We start from the raw sequence: 20,112 nt of genomic DNA on the forward strand, positions 1-20,112 counted from the left end.
GTAACAACAATAATAATGATGGCGTAATGACAATAATACAATTATTGTTTTGACAGCTGGATAGGCTACCTGTTGCACATGAGCCATAAAGAGTGTTGAGCCACCTATAATAACAATAACTGTAACATGAATGTTTGTTTTGTTATGAGAGAAACTCAATGAATTTATGAAAACCTGTTGCTTCAGGTCCTACCAGCCTGTTTTAACCGTAAAGCATAATTCGGCCACATTCTTTGGAGTTTCAGGTTGACTGCTTTTATTCTCAGCTACAGTAATTCGCAATAGGCCGAGTTCTGCGGGAAACGTTTTCTGGAAATCGGTTTATGTGACTACGAGTGTCACTATTCAGTGAAAAATCCGGGGTCATAATTGTGTATAGACTATAGTCTGATCAATCGCTTCACTTCGGGGGAGCACCTCATCTAAACCTGTCACAGAAAACATTTTAGGCTATACGGTTAAAAAATAGAATGGGAACTCTAAATTGAGTGATTTGTAAACGGAGTCTGGTAGGCCTGCAGCAGAACGGCCGGTGTCAGCGCAGAGTTGAGATGTTACTTCAACCCAGGACAGTGGGGACATAGGGGGCGTGGTGTCTGGGAGGGGAGGGGGGGGGGGGACTTATCTCGAGGTGCGCCTCGCGGACAGAGACGTGATTGGTTGGCACTCCCGGCAAGCGGCACGCGACTATGGATGTCGCTATAAAGAATCCTCGCGTGCCGGTTCTTCAACTAAAACTAACTGTTGACCGCGAGCAGCGAACGCAGAGGCGATACAAGACGAACACAGTGTGTCATTGTTTACCGCGACAACTGGACAGAGAGAGGACAAAGATGGACAGCGTGCTGGACCCGTTTTCCGGACTCGACTCTTTCTCCTCCCCTCCTTATTTCGACGACGATGACTTCTTCACCGACCAGTCCTCCAGGGACAGACACTTGGACACTGATGACTTCTTGGATGACGACGTCGACTTCCTCGCCAGCCACTTCCAAGACTATTACGGCAAAGACGCGGGCGGCAGAGCGGCGCCGCACGATGGGGACTACGACATCGGCAACCTGTCCTTCTCCTCCTCGTCCTCCACGTTCTCGTACGGCTGCGCCGACAGCACCCCGGACCTGTCCCCGCGGATGGGCCACCACGGTGGGCCGCTGCTGAAGCGGCGGCGGCGGATGAGGTCGGACACGGAGATGCAGCACCTGCGGCAGGCGGCCAACGTCCGGGAGCGGCGGAGGATGCAGTCCATCAACGACGCGTTCGAGGGGCTTCGCACCCACATCCCGACCCTGCCCTACGAGAAGAGGCTGTCCAAAGTGGACACGCTGCGTCTCGCCATCGGCTACATCAACTTCCTCGCAGAGCTCGTGCAGTCCGACCTGCCCATCAGAAACTCCAGCAGCGAGTCGCACGCGCAGCCCAAGAAGGTCATCATTTGCCACAGAGGAACAAGTAGGTTCACAGAGCACACCTCTGCTTTTTTTTGGGGGGGGGGGGGGGGCTGAAAACAAAAAAAGAGGAAGAAAAAAACAAACAAGCTTAACACTAATTCTCTCATTGTTTTCTCTCTTCAGGGTCTCCCTCCCCTAGCGACCCGGACTACGGCCTGCCTCCCCTGGCCGGTCACTCTCTGTCCTGGTCGGATGAGAAGCAACTCCGGGAGCAGAACATCATCCGCACAGCCAAGGTCTGGACACCGGAGGACCCCCGAAAACTGCACAACAAACCGGTCCTCACAGATATTGAAAACGAGCCTCCTTTCGGCATGGTGGTCTGAAGGGAAGCACCAGAGTTCCTCCGACTGACACGCACATTGTAAATGTGAAGACTAATGATGAATGTGCACTTGAAGGCACATTGCGATTAAATACATGAGCACCGTGTGAGCTTATACTGTAGGCTACAGATATTGTATTCAATGTTGTAAATAGTTTTATCATGTTGATAATTTAATTTTTGTAATTCAGGAAACTGGCAATCATGTATTTATTATTGTTGTTTTTTCACAAGTGATAATATATGTTTTAATTTAATTACAATGAATGAGAGAAACATATTTTTTATATTGTTGTACGATGATTTATATTTATATTGAATCTGCAAATAAAAGCACTTACTGATAAAAAAAACTTTTTTCTAATGTGTGTATTTTATTATTATTATCTGTGTTCAGCATAAACATGTTATGTTTATTAATCTAACCACAAATGTTAAGGTTGAAGATTCATTAATTACCTTTGATATACATGAAAGCTCTTGGAGCTTTTTTTTGTCAAACACCAACAGTTGGTTTTAACGGAGACACATTTTTCCATTCAGAAACTTAACATTAACGTTTAAGCTTCTTGTTTATGACAAACTGTGTTTATTATAAGCCTCTTTTGTCACCAACTTTTTTGAGATATAATTTTTGTTTTATGTCAGTGTAAACGTTGGACCTTCAAATAATAATAATAATAATCTGCAGATGGAAATGAGCTAGATCTAACATAAATCATGTCGTCTTATCCTTAAGTTCATGTTTAATAAAGAGTTATCATAGTTAATGTGCATAACATAATCATGTGATTGCTGGTAGACTGAATAACGCATCTAATCATACCATAATGCATGCATGTTATTATTATTATCAAAAGGTGCCATTGAATAACTGCAAACATCGGATGGAGTGAGAATTAGAAAATAACCCCAAAACCCCAAATATTGCTACATAAATATGCAAATGAGATGCTAATGAGCCGACACTGTATACCCCACGAAAGCAGAAGGTGTTTAGAGCGCACGCGGGCGTGCAGCGGGGTGGTGGGAGGCTGTTGAATGCCGCTCTGTGCTGCCAGGTGCTGCCTGGACGGATTTTCCCGTGGTATTTCTGTCATCCCCTCCAACATGTGTCCCCAGCGCGCGGCCTCCTCTGCGGCCGCCCCCACACCACCAAAATTCTGCATATATGAACCGGTTGCCCCCCCCTCTTAAAGAAAAGCTGCAAACACTCAAGGATGATGCGACGTGCATGCAGAGTGGCGCTGCTGCAAGGATTGTGAAAGTTTGGATTTAGCTTTCTTTGAAAACCTTCCAGCACAGCAGACATTTATGTTCATCAGAGTAATTAGCAGATTCTTGTGTGTTTTATAGATACTTTTTTTTTTTTTTTTTAATCTATTTTTTATTTTCTCTCTCTCTCTCTCTCTCTCTCTCTCTCTCTCTCTCTCTCTCTCTCTCTCTCTCTCTCCCTCGCAGACTCTCCAGGTCCTCTGTGAGTCCGTCCGCTCCTCAAGCGCGACAGGAGCATGTAATCCTATTACAGCCATGGGAAAGTCAAATGCTTGCGACTCAATGCAGGGCAACTTCATCTCTTTGGCAGGAGGGGCCGGCTCCGCTTTGATTGCGCAGCAGTGGAGCCGGGAGGTTTAAAACAGTGGTAGCATTGTAGGTCCTCGCACCTTAGCGCCTTTGTGCCGTGGAGTTTTTTAGTGCGCGGAGTGCCTCTCGGCATCCTTTGGTGCGGTCGCAGCGAAGCGGAATGGACAGGCTGAAATACTCCGGGCTATCTTGTCACTCCGGCTATACGGGCTTGGCAGTCCTTAAAAAGGACACGAGCATTTTTTAACTGTCTGACAGGTTTTATTTCCTTTGGTTCTCAGCAGCAGGCCGGGCCATTAGAGGGCCACGCCAAGCGGTAATTTGGTTGAGAAAGGTTTGTGGCACTGAGCTCAAAGTCACTGATTCACCATATTAGGCAGACAGGCACTGCCCAGATTATTTTATTTCATTTCATTTCATTTCATTTCATTTCATTTCATTTCATTTCATTTTATTTTATTTTATTTTATTTCATTTTATTTCATTTTATTTCATTTCATTTCATGATATTTCATTTTATTTCATTTTATTTCATTTTATTTCATTTTATTTCATTTTATTTCATTTTATTTCATTTTATTTCATTTTATTTCATTGTATTAATCTCAATATTCTGAGAATGAATTCATTTGAAATCCGGACACTCAAAATCCCAACTAACAATTGTGAGAAAAAACAAAAAGCTCTTAGACTGACATGGAAGGTCATTATAATAAATTGAATTCCAGGCATTACTTTGCTCTTTCTATTGGAGCATAAATCAGTTATTCTACTGTATCTGCAATTTGACAATTTAAAGATCTTTTTTATTTTTCTCTGTTTTTTAATAGATCAAACTCGACTGCTATTGACGTCACCTGTAGCTACAAGTTTAAAGGGGTTTCAGGCATTACAATGAATATTTCCCCTGGAGTTTCACCTGTTATAAGTATAAGGCCACTTTTCAATCAGCACCCCTCCGAATCCCAAATGTCCCTCCTGGCCCCCCATCGGGGACATTCGGTCCAATAATGGACGCAACACCGTTCATGGAGAATACCAACGAACCGTTTTCCTTCCAGTTACGGAGCGACACTTGTTGCTTTCTGGCTTTCCACGGCAGAGCTTCGTGGCGGTTCAGTCACACTGTCGAAGGGTCGCTTCACATCGTCCTATAGCTTCAGAATGCAGAGATTGGCACTTTTACGCACCAGCAGGCTGACTAGTGTGTTGGCTTGCGCTGAAAAATTGGGCTGAAACGTGAATTAACAAAAGTCCAACGGGTCTAAGCCCTTTTGTGGCGAAACGCACCAGTGAAGGTGTGAAGCTACAGCTTTGACTGATACATGAATGAGAAGAAAGGTTGTGTCGCCTCTAATGCTGCCAAATCCGCTTTGAGCCCGTATGTCAGCACGCTGGGTGAGACGCCCAACAAATCGGCTTGGTTTTCAGATTATCCCGCATCGGAAATACAACCCCATGGAGCCACCATTAATACCCTTGATTATTTTTCTCCCCTTCTCCTGTCCAACATGATATCAGTGTGGCAGCTGTGAGGCTGAGCTGCCCAGGCTCTCAGCTCCATGCGCTGAAGATCTCTTAGCTGATCTATGGGTCTGGTGAGCCGCTGGTAACCAATATAGGTCAGCTGTGTGGAGCAGGGAGCGGGAGGACAAGCGTGGCGAGGAGGGGAGGCAGAGCCGGGATCGCTCTCCCTTTAACCCGCGCGCTCTTTATCCTCTCAGACGCAAACTTCCCATCTAAATTACATCTTTAAGAGCGCTTCCCCCCGTCAGGCTGGAACAGATCGGTCTCCGCCGCGTTCTCCCGGGGGATGCACCTGGTAGTTCAAACTTTGTCTCTGTCTCTTTTCATAGTCCTTGTGCCTGAGTCCCTGGACAGCAGCTGCCTAAAAGCAAGCAAAGAGAGAGGCCCTTGCAGTGTCTTCGAGACGGGTTGGCACCGTTTTCCGCGTCTTTAATGTTCCATCAGCCTTTGTCCGGGACACAATATGGCAACTGTAAAGCATGTGACGTTTTGCAATAATAAAACACATTTTCAATGACGTGACACCGGGCTGAAAGCGCATCGCGGGCCAGCCAGGGTAAAACCTGTCCCTGCGTTTGTTTTGTGCGCCCCCAGCCAATTAACAGCGAGTTCTTTTCGCTGCGCCTTGATAAGCCAATTAAATTTATGTCTCCTAATTCTTTTTTTTCAAGGGGAGAAAGGAGGTGCATTTCGTGTGTCCTGCTCCTCGGAACGGAGATTTTTCTTGCCATCACCTGGCGTTTTCTCCACAAGAGACCAAACTGTCCCGGGTGCCCCTGGAGCCATACGGCTCTCACCATCCTCCTCCATTGTTTCCCACCTTGATCACTCATTACCGGGATTTAAAAAATCCTTTATGGGCCATGTTTTGTGTCATATTTTTATCCGCAAGATTAAGCAGATGCTGCGATTGTAACATCCAAACTGTAGGGCTACTCAAGGCTGAAAGAGAGACAGCCACTCGGTTTGCAGCGGGGGAGAGAGAGGGAGAGAAAAAAAGCTTTGGGCACATCTTCAGAGGAATAAAACATTTAGGAGCGATAAACAGACTTCAACCTGCTCTATTTCAGCCTTTGTGTTGTTTGTGAATAATTAATGTTAATAGGGACAGGTTTGTATACTTTGAATGCAGGACCACAGGTGCGGAGTGACAGGATGAATAACCGGCCCTGATTTTTGCCAAAGCTCGAGGGCTCTTGTCCAGGGTCTCCAAGCTGATGGAAAATATTGTCATCTCTTTGATTCGCAGCATTACTTTCACCGAGGACAAAGCCGGGTGATGAAAAGCTTATGTTGGAGTGAAACGGGCGATGACGGTGGCCGCTTCAGACTCCTGAAAGAAAGAGAAAGGGGGCGAGTCAATGGCAACGCGCGCTTCTGGTTTTGTGCGCAAGTGCTCCATCTAACTCAAATAAAGGAGCCTTTCCAACTTTTAAAGGACCACTTTTTGCCTTTAGTGAAGGCTGGACGGCTGTAGCCATTAAGCATATGGTAAGGCGCTGGTCTTTTGTCCCTGAGAAGCCCTTGAGATACTAACTTGTGTTCTTTCCGGGATATTTAACTTCTCAAAGGCTCATACTTTATGCGCCGGCAACAAGTGGCTCCGGGGCGCACGAGCAGCTTTCCCTATTGAGACAAGCAGTGTGGTAGAGACAGAAGAAATAGCGGGTTAATGATCAGAGGAGGGATTTATTTCTTTATTACACGCAGTCGTGTACATTTTAGGGAAATTGCTATACGTTATTTAACTTGGAGAAATATCGTTGCATTGGATATGTTCCAAATGACCACTATTTTGGCGCATGAATATCCATGGCAACGCATGGACAGACTGGGACTGCAGTGCAGCGCATGGAGACAATTATAACTCAAATAAAATGTCTGACGAAACAAGATCAATTACTAAGAGATTTTATTCATGAAAACCCTCCTTATTCAAAATATAATGTGTCAATCGTGGCTCTAGTGTTATATGATAATTCCAGCGAGGGTGGATGCCTACTAATATTTCAAATTCAGATTTTACCATAGGAACTTCATATAAACATGAGATTCTGCCTATAAACTTTGATTTCGGGTGTAGTGCATTCATGCGTAAAAGCGGACGGCGTTATCCAATTTCGTCTCGTTGCGTAACGGTGCGTTCAGTGCCCGCTGGGGGAAAAAACGCACCTAAACTCGGCTGCATCTCACTCCTCCCCATGAGAGCAGCGGAGACGTGTGATTTTCACTCTCAACAATTAGCACCAATCCTTTGTTCCCACGCGATACTTTTAATAGGAGGCCCTTAAATATAAAGCAACGGTGATGGAAAGCCCGATGTCATGCATCCACTGACATATTTACAATATAAATCCAGCATTTTAATGTTATCAATAGTTCAATAAAAAGTGGGATGTGACGAGAAAACGACTTTGAAAAGATGCTGCTTCATTTTCAGCACACGCGTGTATGGGACAACACGTTTAAATGGCATTTTCATCACAACATATTGGAAGAAAACATATTGATACCGATATTAAAAGAGTGTTAAGATGCAAGTAAAGTCTCTCAATCTGGTACATCGGTGTTTTGAAAACGAGGCAACTTTAACGCCACTGCTTGCTGTGTGGGGAAATACAATAGACGAATCCAAAAAGTTGTCTTTGGTCTGAGTAGAAAAAAGGTTCCCTTTCATGAGTTTTGGACATTTTTTCACCACCAAAATGTCAACCTCGGATCATAAACAATTTGTATTCTGAGATGAGAAATAACTGAACGCGCTCGTAATGTTGATGTGTGTGTGTGTGTGTGTGTGTGTGTGTGTGTGCGTGTGTGTGTGTGTGTGTGTGTGTGTGCGTGCGTATGTGAGTCTCGTCGTGTTACGGAGCCAGCTGGCCGCCTCTGGCCTCTGAAAACCCCCCTGGTGGACAGAACACGGCGGGCTGACCTCCGTGCCGGAGGACGGGAGATGCGCCTTTGAATGAATTAGCCATGAAGACGTCTCGCTATGATCATTGTTGCAGCTGAAAGCCGGGTGGATATGAGAGGCATTGTGCACAGCTTTTGCGTGCCCCGTCATGAAATATTACAGTCCATTCACGAGGAAGCGCCATTGAAAAGATATGGAAATGAAGCAGACTGGGCTGATTCCAGAGCGGATCTCAAGGCACAATACAAAAAAGCAATAAATACATAACTATAATAAATATGTATCGCATGTTTCAACAGAAACAATCTCAGGCCTTTAGCAGTGATTCATGCACTGCTGAACGTTCTCTATCCGCACGCGCTGACAAATGATTCACTACAACTCGGTAAAAAAAGCACAAAAAAACATGAATAACTCCACAAAAAAAGTGATAAATTACAAATATGCTAATTTTAGTCACGGCCGTTTGTACGTGTGCGTCTCCATCCATCTCCTATTTCTGCGCTGCTGATCCCCGTCGCGCGCTAGAGGACACTAAACCCGTTTAGACCGAGGCTCTTTTGTTCGCCTCCAACACTGACTTCAGCCTTCAGGGAAAGGGAAAGTTTTTTTTTTTAGTTTTCATACCCCCCCACAAACACACACACACCGCCCATCCCTTCCTCTCTCAGTTGCCAGGAGTCAGAGGTGTAAAAGCATGCATCATTTTTCACCAGCTCTCCGTTTTTGATATCGACAAAAGCGGCTGCTATGGAACAGCCTCTCCGCTTGTTCGTTGGCTTGAACTTCACTGACGTCCGACTGCTCTCCTTTCCTCGTCTGAACGCGGCGCAGCGGGGATGGATTTGCAAGACAAATGCAGCTGTGTGTATGCGAGGGAGACAAGTGGCACAAAAAGGCCGTTTCAGTCAGCCGACGGGACGGAGAAAGTCAGCATTATGCGGACGTCAAATCAATCAAAAACAAAAGCCCGCATGATGCAGAAAATACTGCGCTTATGGTGTTGAAATAGCAGCTTATTTTTGGCCGAATTGGGGAGACTGCAATGCAAACTAACTGTTGGTGGAGTCCAGAAAGTTGAAAATGGTCTTCAAGGACAAGTTAGTCTATGACACTTTGTGGGTCCTTTTTCATTCAGAATAAACCCAGATTAGCACGTCCTCTTAAAAAAACACTCACGGACAGTTTTCACATCGTTAACAAGTGGCAATTGTCCAGAGACACTTGTCTATTTGAACCATGAGGACAGTATATATTTTGAAGTAATGTATTTTTTTAAACGAGAAGAACTCGTGAAGATGCTTATTTCTTTTTGAATAAAAAAAAAAATCAAATATATTTAAATTTTTTTCTTTTTTCTTTTGCAGGTTAATTATTCTGCAGGGTTATTAGTAACGTAGTAATAATGGTCAATATAACTTTGGCTCAACTCACTGTGTTCACTCTATCATGAAATAAGTGAAAGCATGTGAAGTTATAATAGTGTAATTTATTGCGAAATATAACAGTTAAATGTGATAACAGTGGAATATATTATGAAATATCACAGTGAAAACCTGTGAAGTGTTAACAGTATAATTTATTGTAAAATATATACGTAAAGCCTGTTAAGTGATAATAGTGTCAATTATTGTGAAATATCACAGTTAAATCATGTGAAGTGGTAATGGTGTAATTTTGTAATTTTGCAGTGTAAATCCTGCATAAAAGTAATGGTGTCAGCATTATAAGAGGAACAACACTTTGTCGTTCAAAAACAGCCGTGTAACCATTCCTTCCTCTCTCCCTGCAGCTGATCTCCAGCCGGCTGTGCAGTAAGTCAGAGCCTGCCGTGGCTGGTGGCCATGGGGCTGACGACTGGGAAGCCTTCCAGCCTCAGAGGGACCGTGATTAACCCAGGAGCGGTCAAACTCGGCAGGAAGCCCTCCGCAACCAGCCAGCGCTATTTATCCACTTTCCAATGAAACCAATTACTTTTACAGCGAGCCTCGGTGCCGACACTGTGTGTTGTTCCTGCAGACCAATAGAGTATGGCTGTGAAAGGAGAGGCAGACGTGAAGTAGGAAACCCTCCTGAGCTGCTTCAACAGGCTGTAAAATATACCTAAAGTCAGTATCCATGGAGACTCACTGATGTGTGAGAGCAGCCTAAAGGATGCACAAAGCCTTTCATAAAAGTCATTATTATCATTATTACTATCTTTTATAACTCATCTTCTGATATCGGAGCAGTTTTAGAGTTGTAAATTAATTGTATAAGGATGAATAATCACTTAAACATAAACCCATTGTGTCCCTGTTTGTAAGAATATAGAGCATTAAAACGAGCTGACCTTTCATTGAATCCAGACTTGTGAGAGATTTTATTTAGTTAAAGCATCTTAAAACTGGAAATTCATCTTTTAGGCCAATTTCAAAAGGTCACATACTAAAGAGTTTCTTGTATCCTGTAATTTCCCAGCATCCATTGATTTCCATCCAGTTCCTGTTCATTTACACTTAAATACAAGTTAGCGTAGGGTCGAACACGGCATCTTACCTTGCGTCTGTCTTCTCCTAATTAGCATGTCGATATATTTTTTGGAACTGTCGTTTTTGTCATGAGCACTTACAAAATGTGAATATTATGCAAAGTGTTGCATTTTTTCTCTGAACACTTTTTTTATGAGCTTTCGCACCACGAATAAAGGCATCAACTGATCACATCCTACGGAACTTCCATGATCAAAATGTACACTACAACAACCCCAGGAGGAGCACCAGGCTTTGTAGCAATGGGAAAATAGAGTATTAATATAACTAATAAAATTCAGAGTTGTTTTGGTGCTGTTGTGCGCTCGATCTGGGTTATTTTATTCTCGTAAATCAACATTTTTTCCTAGGAATGAATAGGGAACCTCGCCTCCAATGCTGTATCCAGTTCTCTTTCTACATGCATATCCATCTTTCACTTCTTTCGTGTAATTTATTCACCATGCCCCTGGTGTGTAAAGGCCTTAATGTGTAAAAATGGTGGATTGCCTCTTCAAATCCAGCACAAATCCAACATGAATTTTTCTCTTATATTACAGTATTATACAAAAACAGCTAGGCCAGATGTATCTTGGAAAGAGATCAAGGTATTCATTACAATTCAATATTCTAACTGCAACCAAATACTTATGGGGATATTAGAATAAAGCAATTCACTACTTGATACACAGCAGCATTCTTCCTTTACTGCGATGAGAGCATCAACACTGGAAGGGATGATGTTACCGCCTCAAATGAGCTGAAAACAAATGTAACAACGCCATTGTTCATGCAGGTTTGAGTGCTGACAACAGATGTTTCTCTACAGACTCCACAAGTCAAATGATTGCTGGTGTTTTGAAGTGCCATCATGTTGTGCCGAGAGTTGTAGTCGGAGACATCTGTCTAATAAATGTCAAGTAAAAGTGTTGTTATTAGGTTACTGGTTGTAAGTAATGTAGTAAGCAGAGGAGTTCAGCTGGATCAGCTAATAAAGCGTCATATCCCCAATCACTGGCCAGCTTAATTGACACCCACATGAAGAGAGAACAGCTAATTGATTATAGGCTTGTCGTATTCCAACGCACTGGGGGACCGATGGCAAATGGACTGAGGGAATCTTTTCCATTCCGACCCTGTGTGTGAGTGAGCGTGTGTGCACTTGAATTTCTGTTTCTAGAAAAAAGTTCTTCATAGGCCACATCCGACTGAAGAAGTGAGGGATTGTCTCAGCTGCTCCTTTTCTAAACTGGGAAACATGTAAAGAAAAGGTCTGCATCATGGCCTCCATTGTGTGTCTGTGAGCTGTTACTCACAGAGAACATTCCTTTAAAGAGTGGTGGCATTTCTCTGAGTTGTGCACAACAAAGGCACCTAAGCTACAGCATACTCTTCAGTCTGCCAGTCAAGCACTGGCAGCAGTAGAGAATGTACTGTTCAGTTTACCAGTCACAAGGTCAACACAGTCTCAGTCCTAACGTGTCAAATACGACAAAAAAACCCTGACAAAGAATCAGGGGTTACTAAAACATTAGGGCTCATCCTCTGGATACTGGCAGTCCAAAGTGTTGGATGGACAGAGGGGCCAGCCAGTTGACAGGCAGAGCCATTCTTAAGGCCCTACATTCTCATGATAAATAGATCATCTGCTACCGTCAAGTGTTATAGACACTGTGATATCTCCTATGAATACCCAAGGTTCCCACTGACGCCCCAAACTCACTTTTCCCTGAGTTTTCATTGACTTGCTGGTTAATTAACATTGTTTTTCCACTCCTGCTGATCTGAAAACATGTAATGCAATGAATGTGTGGGACTGCATTCTTCTTTAATCCTGGCAAAAATAAAATAAACAACTTGTTTGTGAAAATACTGGCCCCCAATAAGAATGTGCCAAACTCTCTACATCAGCTTTATGGTGTACAAAGAACTTTCTTTTAGATTTGTTATACTTAAAGTCGTCTTCTACCATTGTTTATAACAACCATTGTCGGCTACACATCATACCGAAATACATTTACAATTTACCTTCATGTATTTCTTCTTTCCACTAGATTATCATATGTTATTTTACATATATGGTTCAGAAAATAAGGTTAATATGAAATATAATGACAAACAAATGAATAAATAGATACACTTTTATTGTTTATTAGTCTTTTTTACAGTGTAGGATAATGAATGATATGAGATTATTACATCTGAATATTCTTAATAAAAGTTGCCAAAATGTCCTATTTGCTCTGTAAAACTTTTCATTTGCAGCAACAGTTTCTGTTTAGGGAACATTTAACCTTCCACCATTGCCCCATCAACGCTCGCTGCATACACGCTAAAAAATCGAATCACCGCATCCTCCACTTCAAAGTCCTCCATCACCACACTGCTACGTTCCACCATAAATTGGCAATTCATGGTGCTTAAAAAGAGCCATTGGTTTAATCCCATCCCAAGTCATTTTTTTGTTACCTATCAAAGTGAATGTCGGGTCCGGCCCATGGGAGGGGCGACATGACATTTCCACGGCAGCTTCTAAACAGGTCAGTCAAGGGAACCATGGAGTCCAAAGCGGTGGGAGGGGGACACTTTCAACCAAAACCGTGTAACTGAATCTAAACCAGTGGTTAAACCCATTCAGCAGTGCAGGAATGGGGAGAGGCCGAACAATACAATACCATTCATAGGCTAACACAGCCCCAGTGGAATGACCAGGGAGGCTCTCAGCCAGTCGGCCAGTCAGTCAGTCAGACTACAGAGGCCCTCGCTTCACATAAAAAGGCCCACATCTTCACACTTACATCTATCTCTCTGTGTTTGTTTTGGAGTGCGTGATGCCCGACTCTCTCATTCTTTCAGCGAGCTTGAAGAGTAAGAAAAATGTAAAGGCTCTTCAGTTTGCGGCGACTGAGAGATGTGATGAAGTGAAAGGGGAGTGAGGGGATGGAGAATGGGGAACTGAGAGTCAGTCTGCCCTCGGCCTGACCTGCAGCTTTCAGGGGGCTTGAACACATCAGAAATCCCATTGTGGGAGGTGATTAATTGAGAGTGATAACTTACCATGAACAGAGATTGTTATAGGCTTTAATGTGGTAGGCCTGGCTTTTTAAACGCTGCTTTCACGTAGCTTTGTAGTCCAGCATATGGGCCCAGACGTATTCACTGACAAAAGACGAACGGGAATTTATCACGCTTGTATGTTCTGCTAACAACGTGTTCTCGCTCTCTTTATTTAAACCCCCGATCCTCTTTTAGCCTTACTGGCTTTTGAACCGAAAGCATTAATGGGAAAACACGTTCATGTAGTGGTTTGGTGAAGAAAATATAGCTGCAGCTAATGATTGTTTTCATAATTGATTGGTCTAATGAGTAGTATATCAATGACCAACACCAGTCTCAAATTACAAGAGTCTTTGAACTGCTTACAACAGTATCAAAATAAAATATATTTAATTTATTATTATTGTGAAACAAAAAAACAAAGAGATGCAGCAAATATGTGGTATTTCTAACTCGTAAATGACTTGAGCTATTACTACATTATCAAAATGAATTGTTACATTTTGATAATTTAATCAACATTATTCTGCCAACCTAACCCCAACCTCAAAAGTACAAGAAGGCCAACAGCTGACTTTTAAAGTGGCAGCACACAACTTTTCCCTGCCAGCGTTTCCAAGTGGTAATAGTGTTGTTGCAGCTGTTGCAAACACAACCGAATCAGATACAACCGAATATAGTAGGCTAAGTTTCACCACTGCTCATATAAAAAGGCCACCGCATTGTTTTGATTATAAAATCAACAAATCAACAAAGAACAAATCGTATCTATGTTTATTTCTAACTTGATAGTGTTAACAATAGCGTCAGCTTGCATCGTTTAGATTTAAAAAAACAAAATGAATCATGGGCTTGTTTCTTACTGATAGTGTTAGCATTAGCATTAGCTAGCATCCCTCAGATTATCAAACAGAAAATGAATCATAGATGTCTGTTTGTTGTCCCCGATTTTCCTGTAGCTCCATGTTCTTTATTGACCTGCTAGCATTAGCTAGCAGTAGCGTTAGCTAGCAGTAGCGTTAGCAACATGGCTGCTACTAGCAGCCTAGTTACTGTCCAAAGTAAGAAACAAGTGGAAGAATCCCAATTTGAACTTGAAATCCTAGATCTTGGTGTTATGCTAAAGACAGAGTAAAACTTGTAAAGATGGAGCCTTTTTCTTCCCAGGAGATCGAACCTGAAGGCAGACAGAAGTGCACAGTGAAAGAGAGGCTTGAAGGGAACCAATCTAAACACAGTGTCATTATTATGTTGCCATTACAACTTAGAATCAACATTTACTAACAGGCTCTAGGGACGTGGAACGTCACCTCGCTAGCGGGGAAAGAGCCGAAGCTGGTGCAGGAGGTGGAGCGATACCAGCTAGATATAGTTGGACTCTCCTCCACACACAGCGTTGGCTCTGGAACCAAGCTCCTGGAGAGGGGTTGGACTTTGTCCTTTTCCGGAGTTGCCCAGGGTGAGAGGCGCCGGGCGGGAGTGGGGATACTCACGAGCCCCCGGCTGAGCGCCGCTGTGTTGGAGTTCTCCCCGGAGAACGAGAGGGTCACCTCCATGCGCCTACGGGTTGCGGGGAGCAAGGCTCTGACTGTGGTTTGTGCTTATGCACCAAACAGCAGTTCGGAGTATCCGGCCTTCTTGGAGTCGGTGGGAGGGGTCCTGGAAAGGGTGCCGCCTACCGACTCCATAGTTCTCCTGGGGGACTTCAACGCTCACGTGGGCAATGACGGAGAAACCTGGCGGGGGGTGATTGGGAGGAACGGCTTGCCCGATCTGAACCCGAATGGTGTTTCGTTATTGGACTTCTGTGCTTTGGCCATAACGAACACCATGTTCGAACATAAGGTGGCTCATAAGTGTACCTGGTACCAGAACACCTTAGGCCGGAGATCAATGATCGACTTTGTAATCGTATCATTTGATTTGCGGCCATATGTCTTGGACACTCGGGTGAAGAGAGGAGCAGAGCTGTCAACTGATCACCACCTGGTGGTGAGTTGGATCAGATGGCAGGGGAACCGGTTGGAAAGACCCGGCAAGCCCAAACGCGAAGTGAGGGTGAACTGGGAACGTCTGGCGGAGGACCCTGTCTGGGAGGTCTTTAACTCCCACCTCCGGAAGAACTTCTCACACATCCCAAGGGAGGTTGGGGACACGGAATCCGAATGGACCATGTTCAAAGCCTCTATTGTGGACGCGGCCGCTAGGAGCTGTGGCAGGAAGGTCATCGGTGCCTGTCGTGGCGGCAACCTGAGAACCCGGTGGTGGACACCGGAGGTGAGGGAAGCCGTCAAGCTGAAGAAGGAGACCTTCAAGGCCTGGTTGGCCCAGGGGTCTCCTGAAGCAGCTGACAGGTACCGACAGGCCAGGAGGGCTGCAGCTGCGGTGGTCGCGAATGCTAAAACTCGGGCATGGGAGGAGTTCGGGGAGGCCATGGAGAAGGACTTTCGGTTGGCCTCAAGGAGGTTCTGGCAAACCATCCGACGGCTCAGGAAGGGAAAGCAGGGCTTACCCCAGGCTGTTCTCAGCAGGGGGGGAACTGCTAACCCGGACGGGGGACATCGTCGGGCGGTGGAAAGAACACTTTGAGGAACTCCTAAACTCCTAAGTTTCAAAAAGGGGGACCGGAGAGTGTGCTCGAATTACCGGGGTATCACACTACTCAGCCTCCCGGGGAAGGCTTATGCCAGGGTGCTGGAAAGGAGGCTCCGACCGCTTGTCAAACCTCAGATTCAAGAGGAGCAGTGCGGATTCCGTCCCGGCCGTGGAACAGTGGACCAGCTCTTTACCCTCGCAGGACTACTGGAGGGGTTCTGGGAGTTTGCCCAACCAGTCTACATGTGCTTTGTGGACTTGGAGAAGGCTTTCGACCGGGTCCTTCGGGGATTCTTGTGGGGGGGTGCTGCAGGAGTATGGATCGGGAGTATGGATTCGTATGGATCGCCCGTTACAACGGGCGATCCATACGAATCCATACGATCTGTACGACTGCAGTAGGAGCTGTGTCCGCATTCTCTGCAATAAGTCAGACACGTTCCCGGTGGGTGTTGGCCTCCGCCAGGGCTGCCCTTTGTCACCGGTCCTGTTCGTGACTTTCATGGACAGGATATCTAGGCGCAGCCTGGGGGCGGAGAACGTCAGGTTCGGGGGTCTCGGGATCGCCTCTCTGCTGTTTGCAGATGATGTGGTCCTGTTAGCCTCCTTGGATCGTGACCTCCAGCATTCACTGGGGCGGTTTGCAGCCGAGTGTGAAGCGGCGGGGATGAGAGTTAGCACCTCCAAATCTGAGGTCATGGTTCTCTGCCGGAAACCGGTGGATTGCTCCCTCCAGGTGGGGACGGAGTGCCTACCTCAAGCAAAGGAGTTCAAGTATCTCGGGGTCTTGTTCACGAGTGAGGGTAAGATGGAGCGGGAGATCGACAGGCGGATCGGTGCGGCTGCAGCAGTAAAGCAGGCGCTGCACCGGACCGTCTTGGTGAAGAGGGAGCTGAGCCGGAAGGCAAAGCTCTCAATTTACCACTCGGTCTACGTTCCTACCCTCACCTATGGTCACGAACTCTGGGTCGTGACCGAAAGGACAAGGTCGCGGCTACAAGCGGCCGAAATGAGTTTCCTCCGTAGGGTGGCTGGGCTCAGCCTTAGAGATAGGGTAAGAAGCTCGGTCATCAGGAGGGAGCTTGGAGTCGAGCCGCTACTACTTCGCATCGAAAGGAGTCAGCTGAGGTAGTTCGGGCATCTAATTAGGATGCCTCCTGGATGCCTCCCACTGGAGGTTTTCCAGGCACCTCCAACTGGGAAGAGACCCCGGGGAAGACCCAGAACACGCTGGAGGGATTACATCTCCCAGCTGGCCTGGGAACGCCTCGGGATCCCCCAGAATGAGCTGGAACATGTTGCCGGTGAGAGGGAGGTCTGGGTCAGCCTGCTTGGCCTGCTGCCACCACGACCCGACCCCGGATAAGCGGAGGAAAATGGATGGATGGATGGATTTACTAACATAGTGATAAGTTAAAGCAAAAACATAGTCTATTGCCACTTTAACACAAAATTGTCACATTTACAGAAACATCATTGTTAGTTGCAGTTGGCTGTCTATAGTGTTAAACAGTATCAGAAGGAAGCTAATGTTGGTTTTTGGTGTCTTTCCCTCAATGTTGACAGTCAGGCTACCTCTTTGTAAACGTTTTTGTGCTTTGAGCCCAGTTTCAGCGCTTTTTTAGCTTCTCCTCTCAAGCTGAATCCCGATAGTGAACAACACTCGTGAACAGTTTATGAAGGATCAGCTGCTCTGCAGTGGAGGGAGCAGGAGGTACCAGCGAGAACGGCTTTCAGTGAGTGGCTTCGGGAATGGACCGCATGTACTGAGTACATTGAGCCTCTCATATTTCATTCTGTCATTTTTTTTAACCTCATGGTGAACCGAGAACATTTGTTGCTCTAACTGTGCAAATCAAAGATTTGCTTATAGCCTCAAAATTATTATAAGACATAGGAATTTAAAATGCATGACAAAAATTAGACTTAAATGTCATTGAAAAGCACTAGACTCTTGTCTCTACTGTTTGTTCATTAAAACAAGCAAAACGGGTGAAGCAGATAATCAGCCTTGAAGTAATTTGTCTGAGCTGTTTCACTCGTATCTGCATCACTGCAGATGTGATGTCTCACTGGAACGCCGCCACTGAAGAAGTGATCTTGACTGCAGCTGGGACCAAAGTCCTGTCGGTTTTTTTTCAACAGACAAACTGAGCTAAAGAGCAGCAGGGGAAAGCTTGTGCGTGGTGACACACAGTGTTTGCGCTGGGCTTTTTTCAGCGGTGTCAGGGTCCTGGGGTCTGGTCCGCTGGCCCTTATCTATCCCAGCTCAATTACTGATGTGTCAGCAGTGATCTATGAGCTGAGAGGGGCCAGAGGGGAGGTTGGGACCTGGCTAGAGGTGGCCTGGGACCACATGGCCAAGTCATGGTGGGCGAGTGTGTGATTGTCTGTGTGTGTGTGTGTGTGTGTGTGTGTGTGTGTGGACTGGGGTAATATGAGGCTACCCAGAACTGGTGTTTGTGGTGGTGGTGTGTAGAGCAGGGAGGGGGATTACAGTCACATTCTCTCAGGGTGTAAGCGGCTGCTGGCCGGTTGACACAGAGCGCTGTTCAGACGCAGTGATAGATGGTTGCTGAGCTATTGATACATCAGTGTCTGTGGATGTGGAGGGAGGACCCAAGAGTCCCTGAGGAGGTGTCTCCCAGCATATACTCCTACATAAAAGGCTCAACTTGACAAAGACTCAACAAAGAAACTAAATTCCTGCTGAATGCACCAAAAGTTATTTGTTTAATTTTTGTACCCTGTTTACCTGTAGTCTTCAACATATATGTCATTTTACAATTCATATCTTTAAAATGAGTTTTTTCTCACTTTCTCTCTGAGCCAGAAATCTCCAGTAGCACTTACATCCACCAAACCTTCCGGTTTCATTTCCTATCTAAGGTTCTCACAGAGGAGTTTGTTTATACATCATTAATAGCCTCATTTATAGAACATTTTATTACTAAGTGATACAAAGATATATCCAAAATTATGACTTAGAGTCATCAAAGTGAACCTGGCTTTATCAAATGTTCAGATATCTCTACTGGAAATGTATGCAAATTAGGTCATATTTAAGACAATGTCTCATTTGCATATTCAAACATTAAGATTTCAGAAAACTTGTAACTGTTGTACAAAAAACAATTAATGTAAGTAATCAACTGGGGAAGTTTCATGGTGATATCTATAAGTTAAAATAAATATATGGGCATATTTTCTATGTGAAGGCTCCAGCTGTGAAGAAAAATTAAATGGATTTCATAATACTAAAAAAAATGTAATCAAATTTTTGTGTACCGTAAGATTTCACATGTGATGTACTACATTAGTAAAATACCAAGTTAAAAGCCACATGACATGCAGCTGCACATATACAATAGAATGTAAATGCTGATGAACAAGATGTTTTTTCAGCAGCAGATGTACTCTTTATATGGCTGATGCAATGATACAAACTTCATCAGTTACTGTGCGATCCCCTGTGCTATGAATCAGTGTGCATGAGAGAGAAGACACAAACAGCTTTCCCCCTAAACGTCTTCAAATCATCATAATTTGTCTTTTAAACAACGGTATAATCTGGTAATAACATTATAATTAACAGGCTGGCTTCTGTGCATCTGATAGCTCAGTCTGTGGTGTTAGCTTCCATATTGACAGGGGAAGCTAACACCCCCCCCCCCCCCCCCCCCCCCCCAACACCCCCCACCTCCCCAGATTTATCTGAGCTAGTCGTGTAATCTAAGCTCATTAAGCTCACAGACCAATTATCGGCGAGTCAATACGAAGCCTGCAGATTACTGCAGTTAACTCCGCCGTCCGGGTCGGTGAACGTCTCAGCTTCCTCATCAGGTGCTTCAGGAGGAAACACAGCTGTGACCTCTGGTCTCTTCTCACTTCATCACAACCCCAAGGAAAACACTGCCGGGTGTCAATGGTGACAGGCGGTGGAGATAAACACAGCATATTTTACACCGGAGCTTTGACAATAGGTCTCGGCTTTTTGTTCAAGAGGTCCAAGGTTCATTTATTGTCATACAACACGGGGTCGCACAACAAAATGCTTGTTGTAAATATTTTATGCTACAAAGGAAAAAACAAAATTAAAAATGTTTTTGTATGAAGGAGTGTGCAGGATGACTTAAGTCATCTCACAGAGGA

At 44.8% G+C, this 20,112-nt stretch overlaps 1 protein-coding gene across 1 annotated transcript; it reads left to right on the forward strand.

Annotated features, from left to right (window-relative positions):
• The first annotated feature begins 833 nt into the window (after positions 1 to 833).
• Positions 834 to 1,777, forward strand: ptf1a (pancreas associated transcription factor 1a). The gene is made up of 2 exons (XM_076078045.1): positions 834 to 1,452; positions 1,575 to 1,777. The coding sequence occupies exons 1-2, from the start codon at positions 834 to 836 to the stop codon at positions 1,775 to 1,777; spliced, it is 822 nt and encodes a 273-aa protein (XP_075934160.1).
• The last annotated feature ends 18,335 nt before the right edge of the window (positions 1,778 to 20,112 follow it).

Source organism: Anarhichas minor, unplaced genomic scaffold (genome assembly GCF_050575085.1).
Source record: "Anarhichas minor isolate MPS153535 unplaced genomic scaffold, ASM5057508v1 ptg000006l, whole genome shotgun sequence".
Lineage (NCBI taxonomy): Eukaryota > Metazoa > Chordata > Actinopteri > Perciformes > Anarhichadidae > Anarhichas > Anarhichas minor.

Bases quoted from the DNA above. Each gene is read 5' to 3' on its own strand.
- ptf1a (XM_076078045.1), top strand. From the start codon at position 834: ATGGACAGCGTGCTGGACCCGTTTTCCGGACTCGACTCTTTCTCCTCC. The intron at 1,453-1,574 runs GTAGGTTCACAG...TTCTCTCTTCAG, and splicing joins CATTTGCCACAGAGGAACAA to GGTCTCCCTCCCCTAGCGAC.